The following is a 16,237-nucleotide window of genomic DNA, read 5'->3' as shown; positions in this document are numbered from 1 at the left end:
TCCCAGGTCCAATCTCTGGCATCTCCCACTTCGAGAGACCCATCTCATCATGAAAATCGGGAGAGCCCCTGCCATTCAGTGTAGACAATACTGAGCTAGTTGGAACAATGGTCTGACTCAGTATGAAGCAGCTTCCTGTGCTCCAAGTTTGCTTAACAACGTGCTCTGCGAGAAAGTACTTTGTTTTGTCGGGCCTGAATCATTCCGCTTCACACAAAGAATTGCACTGTTACGTGATCTGGTGCGATTCCAGTGATCTTTCTAGTTTCTACACACTCGACAGCAGGGCGGTCCAGGGTCTCATAGGGTCTTAGACCGTTTACGTTTTAGGGAGCAAGGTCCCAGCAGGGTCCCCCTGTCTCCAGCGTCCTATGAGCCAATCAGCATGAAAGAGGAGTGTGTTGGCCACTGAGAAGAGACTTCTGACGTGCTTCCTTGTCCTTCTCTGCTGACTGGAGCCAATCAGAGCGAAAGGAGGTGAGTCAGCCACTGGGAAGACTCTTCTCAGTAGCTAACACTCTCCAACACACTCCCCTTTCACGCTGATTGGCTCCTAGGGACAACCGTTGTGGCGGCAGAAGTTGCAGGTGGGAAGAACTGAGGCGTGTGGTGATGACAACGGAGGGCAAGTGAGTGAGCGATGGGGCGTGGCTCTGAGGGTGGCCTATCATGAAGAGGCCCTGCACTGCTGAATTTGGCACTATGCTATTGCTTGACAGCAAAGCTCCGAAACATTAAGGCTGCAATCCAATACAGACCCACCTGGGAGTAAGTCCCATTGAACCCAGTGGAGCTTGCTTCTGAGTAGACATGTACTGGATTGCACCCTAAGCCTTCCCCTCTATCCGCTCTATTCCCCGAACCGTCTGGGGCTGTTTACTCTTTTTGCCTCACATCCAGCAGTTTGCTAAGCTGTCCCCTCCCTCACTGACTTCTTGACATCCTCTCTCCCGTTGTGTTACATGTGTGCTCTAAACGGTTTCTGTTCTGTTTTCTTTTAAATCTGCCTTTTGCCCGTTGCTTGTCCCTTCCCTAGTTTTTTTCCCCTTTCCTTTTCTTCCATGTTACGGGTTAATGTTACCGAGTGCTGCATTCCTAGAGGGTCCCCGCAGGAAAAGGGGTGGATGCGTTGCTCGAGGCGCTTCCTGCCAACTTTGCCTCTCCCTTCCCGCCCACCCCCTTTAGGGCCTTTAAAATTTCTCCAGGGAAAAAGAGAGAGATCTAGTGAGTGCAAAACGTGCTGGGGATGAAAAGGGTCCAATGGCGATCAAGAGGCACTGCAGCCCAGATTCAGGAGACCTAGGAAGGACTGTCACAAAGAGAAGCGACAGAAATTTCAGGTTGGTCTGTTGAGGGGTGGGAGGAAAATATAATAAAGGCACCTTTGTTATAGGCTGTAGTCCTATATGCACTTAGTTGGGAATAAAATCTCATTGATGCTTTGGGACTTCTGAGTAGACATGCTAGGAGGATTGCGCTGTGAAGGTCACCAATCAGCCAGCAAGCTTTTGAGTTTTTACAGAACTCAGGATGACAAGCATCCAGATATTAAAACTGAGAGGGGAGTGTGGTGTGGTGGTTAGAGTGTTGGAGTGGGACAAGTCAGACCCAGGTTCGAAGCCCCTCACTTAGCCATGAGCTTTGTTGGGTGACTGGGTGAGGTCACATCTGCAGCTTATATTTACAGCATTATTATACCACACGAGAGCCAGTGTGGTGTAGTGGTTAAGGTGTTGGACTACAACCTGGGAGACCAGAGCTAAAATCCTCACTCACTGGGTTACCTTGGGCCAGTCACTGCCTCTCAGCCTCAGGAAAAGGCAATGGTAAACCACCTCTGAATACTGCTTACCTTGAAAACCCTATTTATAGGGTCACCATAAGTCGGAATCGACTTGAAGGCAGTACATTTACATTTTATTATACCACTGTTAGTCATAGCTTCCAACAAAGCATCCTGGGAATTGTAGTTTGTGAAGCGTGCTGAGAGTTGTTAGGAGATCCCCCTATTCCCCTCACAGAGCTACAATTCCCAGATTTCCCCAGGGAAGAGGGATTGATTGATGCTCTTCTGCATAACCTGGTCTTAGGCCGTTTAGGGGTTTATCCACTAACAAGAATATCTTGAACCAAGCTCAGTCATGTACTGGCAGCCAGCATAGAGCTTTCAGCACCAGTGTAATGTACTGCTGTGGCACTACCATTGTCGGAGGGAGGTTATTTCTGTGGGTGCCAACTGCTGGGAATCGCAAGTGGGGAGGGTGCTGTTGTGCTCAAGTCCTGCTTGGGGGCTTCCCATTGGGGCATCCGGTTGGCCCCTGTGAGAACAGGATGCTGGTCTAGATGGGCCTTGGGGTCTGATCCAGCAGTCAGGATCTACTTATGTGAAGTGTGTAGAGTGTGCTGCAGTAGTCCAGTCCAGAGATGGCCAAGGCCTGCGCCTCTGTGGTAAAGTCCTCCCTGTCCAGGAATAGCCTACCAGCCCAAGCTACCCACTTGGGGACCCAGCTTCCAAACCCACTTTGAATCCAGCTGCCTTTCAAAGCAACTTTGAAACAACTGTGCAAAGTGCGATTGCACACTGAGGTGAAGGTGGCGGCCCAAAGAACTGCTGTTTTCTCCAGATGTATGCGAATGAGCTGGCTATGAGAGAAAGCTCCGTGGAGAACAGAAAACGTATTTGCAGAGTTAGGAACCGGAGGAAGTTGCCTTATACTGAGCCAGACCATTGGTCTATCTGGCTCAGTATTGTCTACCCACTGGCAGTGGCTCTCCACGGTTTCAGGCAGGGGAGGTTCCCAGCTTTACCTGGAGATGCCAGGGATTGAACCTGGGACCTTCTGCACGCAGAGCAGATGCTCTATCACTGAGCTACACTCCTTCCCCGGATTTCCAGAGGAGATAGCAGAGACAAGGGTGCTTTGTCTTGTGCCTGTCAACCTGCATGAAGGTTTGGGTCTTTCATAATTTTTAGGAGGGCTCATCTCCTCTTCCTCTCACTTTCCAGTGCGCATGCCTGCAGTTTCTCAATTTGAAGAGAACATCAGAATGTGGCTTTTCTCTTTTGCAGGGAGAATCTCCTCTCCTGAGCGAGATATAGCCCGATTTTGTTTGTCAAGTCTTTCCTTAACTGGAGGGCTTTAAGCTGCGGCTCAGAGCGAAAGCCATTGAATCGTGGTACTGAGAGGTAGCCCCGTTTCCAGTCCTGAGAGAGAACATGGATGCAGCAGAGCAAGCCGATCTTTTGGCCCTGGGTCTCGAGTTCGAGGCTACGCTAGAGCAGGAAGAGAGATTGGGACAGCAAGATGCGGCAGGCGAAGCAAAGAGGAGGGCAGGGGAAAGTGCTCAGGCTAGCCAGGCTGTGCGTGGCAGAGAAGCCTGGAGAAAAATGGTGCCCGAGATCCCATATCAAGACCCTGTAAATTCAGGCGTGGGAGGCCAGCGGTTCAGGCGTTTCAGGTACCAGGAGGCCAGGGCCCCCCGCAAGGTTTGCAGCCGACTCTGGGACCTTTGCTGTCAGTGGCTGAAGCCGGAGAAGCACACCAAGGAGCAGATCCTGGAGCTGGTGATTCTGGAGCAGTTTCTGACTGTCCTGCCCCCGGAGATGGAGACCTGGGTCAGGAGAGGTGGCCCGGGGAGCTGCGTCCAGGCTGTAACCCTAGCTGAAGATTTTCTGCTGAAACAGCAAGAGGACAGGATGCGGTTATTGCTGGTGAGCAAGTTACATCTTGCTGGTTCCAAGGGGATCAGCTGTGTGCGCAAGGAAATTCTGGGCCAGAGACAGGGAAGCTGTGGCCCTCCAGATGCTGTTGGATGCCAGCTCAGATCGGCCCTGGTCAGCACAGCCAGTGGTCGGGGTGAGGGGAGTTGTAGTCCAGCAATATCTGGAAGGAGCCATCTCTGCTCTGTTCCAACATTTTCACTACCCAGTAGCCTGGCTTACCTTTTTTTTCCCCCTCTCCAAGGAAATTATTTTGCAGCTTGTTTTTTTGGCCACTCATCAGGGGGAAAAAAACCCCAAAATGGTTCTCACAGAGCTGGGAAAGGAGCAGAAAAGGGGAAGGGCCATAACTCGGTGCCAAGAGAATCTGCTTTGATTGCAGAAGGTCCCATTTCAATCACTGGCATCTCTAGTTCGGGCTAGAAATGTCCCCTACTTGAAATCCCAGAGAGCCTCTGCCAGTCAGAGTAGACAACACTGAGCCTGATGGACCAGTAGCCTGACTCAGTAGCTACCCTACGTTCCTATTAAATCACCCCTTTATTCAGAATCATGAGGACTGGGATATTTTTTTTTTAGGGAAAGGACCAAGGAGTAGAGCACATGCTTTGCATGCAGAAGGTTCCAGGTTCAATCCTCGGAATCTCCAGGTAGGAATGGGAATGCCCTTTGCCTGAAACCCTGGAGAGTCTCTGCCAGTCAGTGTGGGCATTACTGAACCAGATGGACCAATGATAAGAACATAAGAACATAAGAAGAGCCTGCTGGATCAGGCCAGTGGCCCATCTAGTCCAGCATCCTGTTCTCACAGTGGCCAACCAGGTGCCTGGGGGAAGCCCGCAAGTAGGACCCGAGTGCAAGAACACTCTCCCCTCCTGAGGCTTCCGGCAACTGGTTTTCAGAAGCATGCTGCCTCTGACTAGGGTGGCAGAGCACAGCCATCACGGCTAGTAGCCATTGATAGCCCTGTCCTCCATGAATTTGTCTAATCTTCTTTTAAAGCCATCCAAGCTGGTGGCCATTACTGCATCTTGTGGGAGCAAATTCCATAGTTTAACTATGCGCTGAGTAAAGAAGTACTTCCTTTTGTCTGTCCTGAATCTTCCAACATTCAGCTTCTTTGAATGTCCACGAGTTCTAGTATTATGAGAGAGGGAGAAGAACTTTTCTCTATCCACTTTCTCAATGCCATGCATAATTTTATACACTTCTATCATGTCTCCTCTGACCCGCCTTTTCTCTAAACTAAAAAGCCCCAAATGCTGCAACCTTTCTTCGTAAGGGAGTCGCTCCATCCCCTTGATCATTCTGGTTGCCCTCTTCTGAACCTTTTCCAACTCTATAATATCCTTTTTGAGATGAGGCGACCAGAACTGTACACAGTATTCCAAATGCGGCCGCACCATAGATTTATACAACGGCATTATGATATCGGCTGTTTTATTTTCAATACCTTTCCTAATTATCGCTAGCATGGAATTTGCCTTTTTCACAGCTGCCGCACACTGGGTCGACATTTTCATCGTGCTGTCCACCACAACCCCGAGGTCTCTCTCCTGGTCGGTCACCGCCAGTTCAGACCCCATGAGCGTATATGTGAAATTCAGATTTTTTGCTCCAATATGCATAATTTTACACTTGTTTATATTGAATTACATTTGCCATTTTTCCGCCCATTCACTCAGTTTGGAGAGATCTTTTTGGAGCTCTTCGCAATCCCTTTTTGTTTTAACAACCCTGAACAATTTAGTGTCGTCAGCAAACTTGGCCACTTCACTGCTCAGTCCTAATTCTAGGTCATTAATGAACAAGTTGAAAAGTACAGGTCCCAATACCGATCCTTGAGGGACTCCACTTTCTACAGCCCTCCATTGGGAGAACTGTCCGTTGATTCCTACTCTCTGCTTTCTGCTTCTTAACCAATTCCTTATCCACAAGAGGACCTCTCCTCTTATTCCATGACTGCTAAACTTCCTCAGAAGCCTTTGGTGAGGTACCTTGTCAAACGCTTTTTGAAAGTCTAAGTACACTATGTCCACTGGATCACCTCTATCTATATGCTTGTTGACACTCTCAAAGAATTCTAATAGGTTACTGAGACAGGACTTTCCCTTGCAGAAGCGATGCTGGCTCTGCTTCAGCAAGGCTTGTTCTTCTATGTGCTTAGTTAATCTAGCTTTAATAATACTTTCTACCAGTTTTCCAGGGACAGAAGCTAAGCTAACTGGCCTGTAATTTCCGGGCTCCCCTCTGGATCCCTTTTTGAAGATTGGCGTTACATTTGCCACTTTCCAGTCCTCAGGCACGGAGGAGGACCCGAGGGACAAGTGACATATTTTAGTTAGCAGATCAGCAATTTCACCTTTGAGTTCTTTGAGAACTCTCGGGTGGATGCCATCCGGGCCCGGTGATTTGTCAGTTTTTATATTGTCCATTAAGCTTAGAACTTCCTCTCTCGTTACCACTATTTGTCTCAGTTCCTCAGAATCCCTTCCTGCAAATGTTAGTTCAGGTTCAGGGATGTGCCCTATATCTTCCACTGTGAAGACAGATGCAAAGAATTCATTTAGCTTCTCTGCAATCTCCTTATCGTTCCGATCTGACTCTGTCTGACTCTATGTGTTGGAATTGCTTTTTAATATGTTCTTAAACCTTCTTTTTAAAAATGTTTTTAATCTTAGAAGATGTTTTGAAAGCTTTTTTAAGAAACGTTTTTAAAGCTGTTTTGTTTTAATGTGTTTTCAAGTGGTTTTTTTTTTTTGATGTTTTCAAGTTTTTAGTGCTTTTGTTTGCCTCCCTGGGCTCCTGCCGGGAGGAAGGACAGGATATAAATCTAATAATAATAATAATAATAATAATTAATAATATAAAGAAGGTTCGTAGTCCAGATGTGGGGAACCTTTGGCCCTCCTGATTTGCCTGAACTGCAGTTCCCATCATCCCTGGCCATGCTTGTTAGGGCTGACAGCAACATCCAGGGGGTCAAAGATTCCCCACCACTGTCCTAGTCCTTTGGAAAGAGGCTGCAGCCCAGTGGAAGAGCATCTGCTTTGCATGCAGAAGGTCCCGGGATCAATCCCTGGCACCTCTAGTTCCGGGTGGGAATGTTCCCTGCCTGAAACCCGGCAGAGCCTCAGTGTAGACCAGGGTTTCTCAGAACTCTGAGCTCAATGATTCCTCTGAGGAGCTCAAGAAATTGTCATCAATCCCAACCCAAATTCACAGGAATGCAAAGGAAATACAGTCACGAAATACCAATAGGTAATCAATGTGGGAACGCTACAATATTTGGGGAGTTTTGGTTTAGGGAAAAATAAGGCGAGTGAGGGGGACATGACAGAAGTGTAAAAATGTTTGCATGGAGTGGAGAAAGCGGATTGAGAGATGTTTTTCTCCCTGCCATCGAACACTACTAGAAATCAGGGTCATCTGGTGGAGTTGAATGTAGAAAGATTCAGGGTAGGACAGAAGGACAGACGGATGTCTTCATACAGCACAGAGATAAACGGTGGGATTTGCTCCCAGAAGGTGGTAGTGAAGGTCACCAACTTCAGTGACTTTGAAAGATTAGATAAATTCATGGAGGGCACAGCTATCAGTGTCTACTCTCCACAATGGCTATGCTCTGCCTTCACTGTTGGAGGGGAGATAATCAAACTGGAAATTTTGGGGGGAGGGGAATTGGGAGTGGGGGTCCATTTGTTTTTCATTTTTTCAAGGAAAAAAGTGAAAAAATGGGGGAACATTTTTAAATGATTTTTTCCCTCATCTCTGTGTCAGAGACAGAATGTCTCTGAATGCCAGTTGCTGGGAATCGCAAGTGTGAGGAGTGCTGTTGTGCTCTGGTCCTGCTTTTGGGCTTCCCATCTTAGCACTGTAATTACAAATTCATGGAGAGTAAGCCTGTCAATGGCTACTAGCCACGATGGCCATGTCCTGCTTCTCTGTCGGTGGCAGTATGGCTCTAGATAGCAGTTGCCGGGGAATGCACTCTAGCTGGCTACTGGGAAGACAGAGTGCTGGACTAGAAGGGCCCTGGGCCTGATCCAGCAGAGCTCTTCGTACGGCCTAATATCCTCTCTCCTGTTTTAGGTGCAAGAGCCAGTCATAGAGGTGACCGATAATTTCTCTGAGGCAAAGAAAACTCTGTTGAACGACCTTGACGGGCTGGAACACTGGGCCGAAACCGGAGCTATGAAATTCAACAGAAATAAATGTAAAGTCCTGCACTTAGGTACAAAGTATCACTGGCGCAAGTGTGGTGCAGGGAGTGGGAGTGTGGTGGTGTAGGAAGGCTTGGCTTGGCAGCAGTACACGTGATAAAGATCTAGCTGTCGTAGTGGATCACAAACTGAATATGAGTCAGCAGGGGGCAGCAGTTCATAACACGGTCTTGTGTTTTGTTTTTAACTGGGGAAAATGTACGGATGCAAGGCTAGGAAGCTAATTAAAAAATAAACCCTTGTTTTTAACTGGGGAAAATGTACGGATGCAAGGCTAGGAAGCTAATTAAAAAATAAACCCTGATTGGCTAGGATGCTGATCCTAGGCTTCTCACTCCTCTGTCTCATTCACAGGCAGTGAAATGGCATCAGAGGGACATTCTGAATCCTCTCCTTTTTCTGTTGGAGGGGAAAAAGCTGCCAGCCAGCCAGCTCAGGTAGGAGAAAGATCATCGGGGAGACATGCTAGGGACAACTGGGGTGACACCTTTTATATCCCTTGACTTCTTCGGCGATATACAAGCAAAATAAATAATCAAAATTCCCTACAGAATCTTATTATCATTATCATTACTACCACTGCTGCTGCTGCTGCTATTTCTGTTATTATTACTGTGATTATCACTGTTCACAAGAAGAATCTCCCCCTCTCCCTCCCTCCCTTTTTGATTTTTCAAGATCAGGGATGGGGGACCATTTTTAGCCTGAGGGCCACATTCTCTTCTGGACAGCCTTCCAAGGGCCGCATGCCATCGGTGGGCGGGGGTAGAGGAAAAATGGGTGGAGCAAGAAATGTTAATTTTACCTTTGTACAATAGGCTAATTTGTACATGCATGCACACACACCTCTCCGTCCTTCATCCAGGTACGCAGGAGACATTATCAGAGTTCATACCGGCCAGTTAAAAACACTCGAGGAGGATGCAAAGCAGGGGTGGTGATTGGTACGGCCTGGGGAGAGTCCCGAGGGTCGGACGGTGAGGCCTGGAGGGCTGCATTTGGCCTCTGGGCGTGAGGATCCCCATCCCCGTTCAAGGTCATCAAAGCCACCAACAAGGAAAGAGTTCAACCACTTTTGGCAATAGGAAGCTTTTGCCGCAGGGTTGGGGAACTTCCAGGTGTTTCTGAATTGCAACTCCCATCATCCCTGGCCATTGGCTCTGCTGGCTGGGGCAGATGAGAGTTGGAGTCCAACAATAACTGGAGGGCCATACAGGTTCCCCTGTCCCTGCTAGTCAGAGAGAGAGGGAGAGGGAGAACCCCTCCCCACTATTTTATTGTCTCCATTTTGGGTGCGATGAAAGCAGGGCAACTTTTGCATTCTTGTCTGAGTGTTTATCTCTTTCAGGGCCCAGTGACTTTTGAGGAGGTGTCTATGCGTTTCACGGAGGAGGAGTGGGCCCTGCTGGATCCAGGCCAGAGAGCCTTGTACAGGGAGGTCATGCTGAAGAATTATGGGATGGTGGCCTCTCTGGGTAAGGATCCCTTTGACTGTAGATTGGCAGGTGGGGAAATCTTTGGCCTTCCAGATGTTGATGGACTCTAGCTCCCATCACCCCCTCCCCTTCCTATCCAGCCACTGTCACCTTAGATCCTTTAAGCTGGAGACGCCAGGAGGTCAAACCTGGGCCCTTACGCCTGCAAAACCTGTACTCCGTCACTGAGCTGTGGCTGGGAAGCCTCTTTCAGGAGGGTTTTCCATTGCCTGGGGGCCATCCACTAACCACACATCTGATAGCCAGGAGGAGTAGGGCAGATAGGAGCAGACTCGCAGGTAACGATCGAAGTTTACGTGAATGGAGGCAGCAGATCCTTAGGTGTGTCTGTATGTGAGTGTGTTGTGGGAACTTACCAGCTAGAATATTGAGTGAAGACCGAGGAATGTAGGACACCTAGTTCAACCTCTGGGCCATCCAGGTTGCCCTCACTGACTGGCAGCAGCTCTCCGAGATTTCAGATAGGATGTTGTGATGTTCCTATATATTAGTGTATATATGGTAAGTGCTGGTTGTTTAGAGTATACATGGTAAGTAGTGAAAGAGGAGGGGGAGTGAATGGGCAATAGAATGCTTGATGATTGGCTGAATGTTTAAAATGGCTGACAGTATAAATGAAAGGATGACAGGTAAATCTGGGTGAATGTGAGGTGGTGAATTGTGGAATCTGGGGGGAGAAGAGAAAGAGTGGATTGCTTGGTGGGGTTTGAGAGAGTTGTTTGTCAGGAGAGAGTGAAGAAGGAGGGAGGTGGAGTTCGGATTAGTATTGAGTAAAACCATATGCTTATGTGCCTTAAGAAGAAATCTTGTTAATCTTGTTAGCTTTGTTATCTGTAATAAATACTTAATTTGGTTTACCAAAAGCCTGATCCTTGGCTGGGGTTTCACAGACCAGAAGGGAGGGTAAGGTAATGACCAAGGCTGAAGGGGAACTGTAACAAATGGTGGCAGCGGTGAAGAGAATAACAATACCAGTATTCAGAGTCTCTGGGAATACTAGTATTGGGACGTTACTGGTGGTTGCCTAGCAGGGGGATCTGTTGAGATCTGTGCTAGAGCGGATAGGTAAACCATAAGAGAGTGCGGTCCGGACTGGTGGAGTCCCTGGTGGTGCCTAGAGACAGGCAGTAACTACGAGCAGGTAGGAACCTGACAGGGAGAGCCAGGGAAGGACGCATCACAGATGTCTTTCCCAGCACTACACAGAGCTGCTTTTGATTGAACCTGGGACTTTCTGCATGCCCAGCATGTCCTTTACCTCTGAGCTATGGTCCTTCTGTACCCCCCCCTCCGAAAAGGCAATATTCCAGTCCTTATGATTCTGAATAAAGAGCTGATTTAATCGGAACATATTGGTTTTCTGCACTGACTGACAGCAGCTCTCCAGGGTTTGAGACAGAAACCTTACCCAGGGCTGCCTGGAAGTGCCGGCGCTTGGACCTGGGGCCTTCTGCACGCAAAGCAGATGCTCTGCCACTGACCCACAGTCCCTCCTCGAGAGAAAGAGCCAGTGAGCTCCCTTGTTGCCCAGAAGGAACCAGCTGTTTTGTTGTTGTGTTTTGTTTTCCTAGAATCCCTGCTGATTCCCAAACCTGATCTCATCTGCTGGTTGGAGGAGGAAGAGCTCAGTGATAGGTGCACAGAGGAAGGGGAGACCCTGGCAGGTAGGGACAACAGACCCTCTGAGCTGTTCTGCAGCCTCATGGTACGCTGCTTAGGAACAATGGTGTTAAGCAGTGTATCAATTGTGCAAGGAAGGAAGTAAATAAAATAGCTACCTAGAAGGGAGTTGGTGGTGGTTAGACCCTTTTTTTGTGTGTGGCTGTTAATTGATGGGATCCCTTGATGGAAGAAGCATAGAATTTCGGAGTCAGATGGGACTTGGGAGGTCATCTAATCAAGCCCCCTGTTCAGGGCAGGGATCTTGGAACTCCAACATCCCCAAGAAATAACACCCCAACCTCTGCTTAAATACCTTCTGTGATGATGAGACTGATCAGCTGGGTATTCTTTGAGTTCTCTTGGCACGTGGGTCCCGCAAACCCATCTCATTCTCCTCCTCCTGTTATCCTTTAGTGCAGCAGTGGGCAACTTGTGGCGTCCTCCCACAAATGTTGCTGGACTACAGCTGCCCCCATCCCTGACCGCTGACTGGGCTGGCTCGGGCTGATGGGAGTTGGAGTTCCAACAACACCCGGAGGGCCACAAGTTCCCCTCTCCTGATTTAGAGGCAGGGCTGACCACAGGCATTTTGTGGCTGAGGCAGAGGACAAGGTGGCCCCCCTCCAGGTTTCATGTATGGAAGCCAGCCAAGCTGGCAGCTGAACCTTGACTTCAACACTGGCCTCAGGACAGCGTCCTCTGTCATAGTTGATGCCAGCAGCTAGCTTAGGGGCCACAGCACAGGGCACATGTGGCCCACCGAGCTCTGTTCTCTCACCACGCATCTGCCTCCTGCGGCAGCCACCTCACTCTGCCTAATGGTAGGACTGGCCCTATTAAGAGACCACTGTTAGGTATGACGTTTCTTTTTAGAGCAAGATTGCATTGACCACCCACTACTGAGGCAAAAACACTAGCAAGGGAAGATCAGCCTGGCCAGCAATCATTGGGCAATCTGTGGCCCTCCAGATGTTGCTGGACTGCAGCTCCCATCATCCCTGACTGTAGGCCATGCTGGCCGCGGCTGATGGGAGTTGGAGTTCCAACAACAATTTTTAAAGATGTTTTTAAAGCTTTTTTAAAAATGTTTTTAAAGTTGTTTTGTTTTGGTTATTTTAAGGTCTGTTTTTATGACATTTTGAAGTGTTTTTAGTGCTTTTCTTTGCCGCCCTGGGCTCCTGCTGGGAGGAAGGGTGGGATACAAATCAAATAAACAACAACACCTAGAGGGCAACAGGTCCCCCACCCTTGCTCATGGAGGAGTTCCGATGGTTGAAATGCTTTCGTTTTTTTTAACAGCATTTGAACAGCATGTGTTTTTAATTTGCCTATTGGTTTTTATGGGTTTTAATTTGGTATGGTTTTAAATTTGTATACTTGTTTTTAATGTTTTTAATCGTTGTAAACTGCCCAGAGAGTTTCAGCTATGAGGCAGTATATAAATGCAATAAATAAATAAATTCATTCCCTCCATGCAGTTTGGGACTGTCCATGCAAGATCTTGCTTCTGTTTCAGTCAGCTGAGAAGTGTTTCCTCTTTTTTTTCTGCAACTGTATAGGACTCTCCTCCTTTCTCAAAACTAATATTCTTAAGAAAGACTTCTTTCTCTGTTTGCAAACCACCTTGAAAACATTTCTAATCAGAATTCTTCATACGTAAAAGGTTTAGGTTCGGTAATAAAAAGGACCAGAGCCGGATTAGCACTGAAAAAAAGAGAATCCAGGACTCCTTCAAGAGACCCATCAGAGAACACCATCCACTAATTTACTGAAGGGCAATTGGATCAGGGACTACTGTTGTGTCCCTGGTAATTCTAAGGAAAGGATACAGCTTTGGGGAAGAGATGAGGTTAGTTTAGAAAAAAGGCAAGTCAGGGTACATGAAATAGGAATATAAAATTGGTGTGGAAAAAGTGGGTAAGAGAATACATTTTTCTCCCTCTCTCAAAATACTAGAACTTGGGGTCATCCTGAAGCTGAATAGTAGGACATTTAGGACAGACAGATGGAAGTACTTCCTTGCGCAGCCCATGGTTAACCTATGGATATGCTGCCCTGGGATGTGATGATGGCTACCAACTTGGATGGCTATAAAAGGGGATGCGACAAATTCATGGAGAAGGCTATCCATAGCTATTGGTCATAATAGCATGCAACCGCTTCAGGATCAGAAACAGCATACCTCTGAATGTCAGTTGCTGGGGATCATGAGGAGGAGAGTGCCTGCTTTGAGGGCTTCCCAGAGGCATGTGGTTGGCCGCTGTGTGGAACAAGATGCTGGTTAGACAGCCCTTTGGTCTTATCCAATAGGGCTTTTCTTAGGTTCTCAAGAATCCTCGTGAATGTGATGGAGAGGCAGTTAACAAACTAATCCTAATCAGGTATCTTTCTTTCAGGATGGAAAGGAGAGAATGAGCTTGAAATTTTTGAGGATTTTGCAGAGAGAACTGAGAGTCAAGATGTGAAAGAGATTTTTGTGAACGAAGATGACCAGAAGCTGCAAGTTGAAAAACCAACAGTGAAGTGGAAGGATGCATTCCTTTATTCGCAGGATATGCAACTTCATGAAATCTCATTCCAAAAGGAAGAATGCAAAGGAAGGAGAAGGAATGAGTGCACTCTGTGTGGACAGATCTTCACTCACAAATCGAGTCTTGTTACTCATCAGAGAATTCACACAGGTGAGAGACCGTATAAATGCACAGAGTGTGGAAAGAGCTTCAACCGAAGAACACGACTGACTTCACATCGAAGGCTGCACACAGGGGAGAAACTGTATAACTGTTCAGACTGTAGCAAGAGCTTTTGTGAAAAATCAAGCCTTAATGCCCATCAGAGAATCCACACAGGAGAGAGACCCTATAAATGCTTGAACTGTGGGAAAAGCTTCAGCCGTAGCTCAAACCTTATTGCTCACCAGAAAATTCATACAAGACCAAAACCCCGTAATCACTCAAAAGGTAGCAAGAGCTCTTCTGTTCAGTCTAAGCATATTTCACAGGAGAGAATTCATACAGGAGAGGAGGATCTGTGCAGTTCCTTGATTGATTCAAGTCTTATTGGACATCCAGAAATCTATGCAGAAGAAGATCTTTATAAATGTTTCGACTGTGGGGAAAACTTTAGTAAGAGCTCAAACCTTTTTACACATCAGAGAATTCACTTAGAAGATAAACCATATAACTTCTGTAGCGATGGCTTTTCAGACAAATCCAACCTTATGGCACATCAAGGTATTCACTCAGGAGAAAAAACATTTAAATGCTCAGTGTGTGAAAAGAGCTTCAGTCGAAACTGGAGCCTCATTACACATCAAAGATACCACAAAGGAGAGAAACCGTATAAATGCTTGGACTGCAGCGAAAGCTTTTGCGACAAATCGAGTCTTATTCGGCACCAGAGAATCCACACAGGAGAGAAACTATATAAATGCTTTATTTGTGAGAAAAGCTTTAATCAGAGCACAAACCTTTTTACCCACCAGAGAATTCACACAGGAGAAAAACCGTACAAATGTTTAGAATGTGGGAAAAGCTTTAATCAGAGCTCGCATCTTATCAGACATCAGAGGCTTCACACAGGAGAGAAACCGTACAAATGTTCAGAATGTGGAAAAAGCTTCACTCAGAGTCCAAATCTCATCAGGCACTGGAAAATCCATGCTAGAGAAAACACATAGCAATGAGTTTTTGACTGTGTGAAAGAGCGTCGGTCAGAGCACAAGAGAAAGACACTTTAGATAAGCCAAGAGATCACACAGATTAGAGGTGATAGATATGGTCATGCTGCAGAATGATTTCATGTGCATGCAACGTTTTACTAGATCCCTCAGGTTTTTCCTCTGGACACTGCAGTCCCATCTTAATAGTATAAGAAAGGTAGAGTGTAGAGCTGGAAGCATGAAATGTTCTGAGTTTTCTTTTTTTAAAAAAGATCAACATAGTGCCTAAAGAGATAAGAAGAGCCAGACTAGATGGCCCTTTTTAGAACGTTTGTACCAGTTTCTGTTTAATACGTTTATTTCTTGTTGAAAATAAGATCTTTCCATGGCATAGTGGTTGGAGTGCTGGACTACAACCTGGGAGACCAGGGTTCGAATCCCCACGCAGCCATGAAGCTCACTGGGTGACCTTGGGCCAGTCACTGCCTCTCAGCCTCAGAGGAAGGCAATGGTAAACCCCCTCTGAACACCGCTTACCATGAAAACCCTATTCGTAGGGTTGCCATAAGTCAAGATTGACTTGAAGGCAGCCCATTTCCCCTCTCCCTAGCTGCACAAAGAAGTATGAATTTCTTACAAGATCAATGGTGAAAGTTAGTTTAGTGTCATGTTCTCTCTGCCATGGCTGCTCGGCTTGGATTCCCCATTTTCCCAGATGTGCAGCAGGTGCAAGGCGGCTGAACTAGAGCACAAGACTAGCAGCTGGTCAAAAGGAGATGTCAATCCAGCAACAGCTAGGGGGCAAGTGAAAGGTTTAAGAAAGGAAACCCTAGTGCCCAGTCCCTTCCTGGAGCTTCAGCGGGACCATGATCCAGAAGACAAGAAGGGCTCAGAGACAGGAAGGTTCCCCTGCTGCTAAATATAATCTGTGCCTTCCAGTCTGAACTTCAGACTCGTCCCGTCTTTGCTCTTGGGGTCCTGGGGATGATTGTGGAGGCTCCGGAGTAGTTGTATGTCTGCAGCCAGAGAGTGTGTCGGATCCCTCTCACATCTCTGGGTGGTGTTCTCTTGTCCCAGTAGATGCTGTGCGGAGCAGGCGTTGGTGTCCTTCTGAGAAAAAGGACCTTTTGTTCTGTACCTGGGCTGATCTGTCAAGCACAGTTCTCAGAGAAGGAATTTTCCTGCAAAGAGAATCCAAACAGCAAGACACTGTAACCGGAGGATCTGACTTTTGTAAAGTTTGTAGAGCTTGGAAGGTTGTTGTGACGGTTAGACCTACCTGCTTTGTTAGATTGCATGATGGGAGTATTAAAAAGCACAAATTGCATTGGGCTGGTCCTCATCATAGTAACCCTTTGGTTAAGACACGAAGCACAATCCAACCCCTGGGCCCTGCGCACACAGCACAGGGTGCAAAGGCTTCTACTTGCATGGCACATAGAATCATAGAATAGTAGTGTTGGAAGGGGCCTAT

General features: G+C 47.2%; 1 protein-coding gene across 4 annotated transcripts; it reads left to right on the top strand.

Moving 5' to 3' along the window:
- The first annotated feature begins 503 nt into the window (after positions 1-503).
- LOC133381225 (zinc finger protein 879-like) lies at positions 504-15,934 on the top strand. Of its 4 annotated transcripts, XM_061620014.1 has the most exons (8): positions 504-629; positions 1,186-1,340; positions 3,071-3,712; positions 7,814-7,955; positions 8,299-8,381; positions 9,293-9,419; positions 11,012-11,104; positions 13,499-15,934. In XM_061620014.1, the coding sequence occupies exons 3-8, from the start codon at positions 3,218-3,220 to the stop codon at positions 14,779-14,781; spliced, it is 2,223 nt and encodes a 740-aa protein (XP_061475998.1). In that variant the 5' UTR covers positions 504-629; positions 1,186-1,340; positions 3,071-3,217; the 3' UTR covers positions 14,782-15,934. The 4 variants fall into 4 exon arrangements, with proteins under 4 accessions (XP_061475998.1, XP_061475999.1, XP_061476000.1 ...); XM_061620015.1 differs by lacking the exon at positions 1,186-1,340; XM_061620016.1 differs by lacking the exon at positions 504-629 and having other exon boundaries at positions 1,171-1,340; positions 7,814-7,937.
- The last annotated feature ends 303 nt before the right edge of the window (positions 15,935-16,237 follow it).

Source organism: Rhineura floridana, chromosome 3, assembly GCF_030035675.1.
Source record: "Rhineura floridana isolate rRhiFlo1 chromosome 3, rRhiFlo1.hap2, whole genome shotgun sequence".
In the NCBI taxonomy this organism is placed as follows: domain Eukaryota; kingdom Metazoa; phylum Chordata; class Lepidosauria; order Squamata; family Rhineuridae; genus Rhineura; species Rhineura floridana.
The sequence above is the reverse complement of the archived record's forward strand: the minus strand, read 5'-3'. Positions and strand labels throughout refer to the sequence as shown.

What these genes read in the sequence shown, in the direction of transcription:
- LOC133381225 (XM_061620015.1), top strand. Translation starts at nt 3,218, where the DNA reads ATGGATGCAGCAGAGCAAGCCGATCTTTTGGCCCTGGGTCTCGAGTTC. An exon ending in ACAGGATGCGGTTATTGCTG is followed by an intron (nt 3,713 to 7,813) that starts GTGAGCAAGTTA and finishes CTCCTGTTTTAG; the next exon opens with GTGCAAGAGCCAGTCATAGA. An exon ending in CTGCCAGCCAGCCAGCTCAG is followed by an intron (nt 8,382 to 9,292) that starts GTAGGAGAAAGA and finishes TATCTCTTTCAG; the next exon opens with GGCCCAGTGACTTTTGAGGA.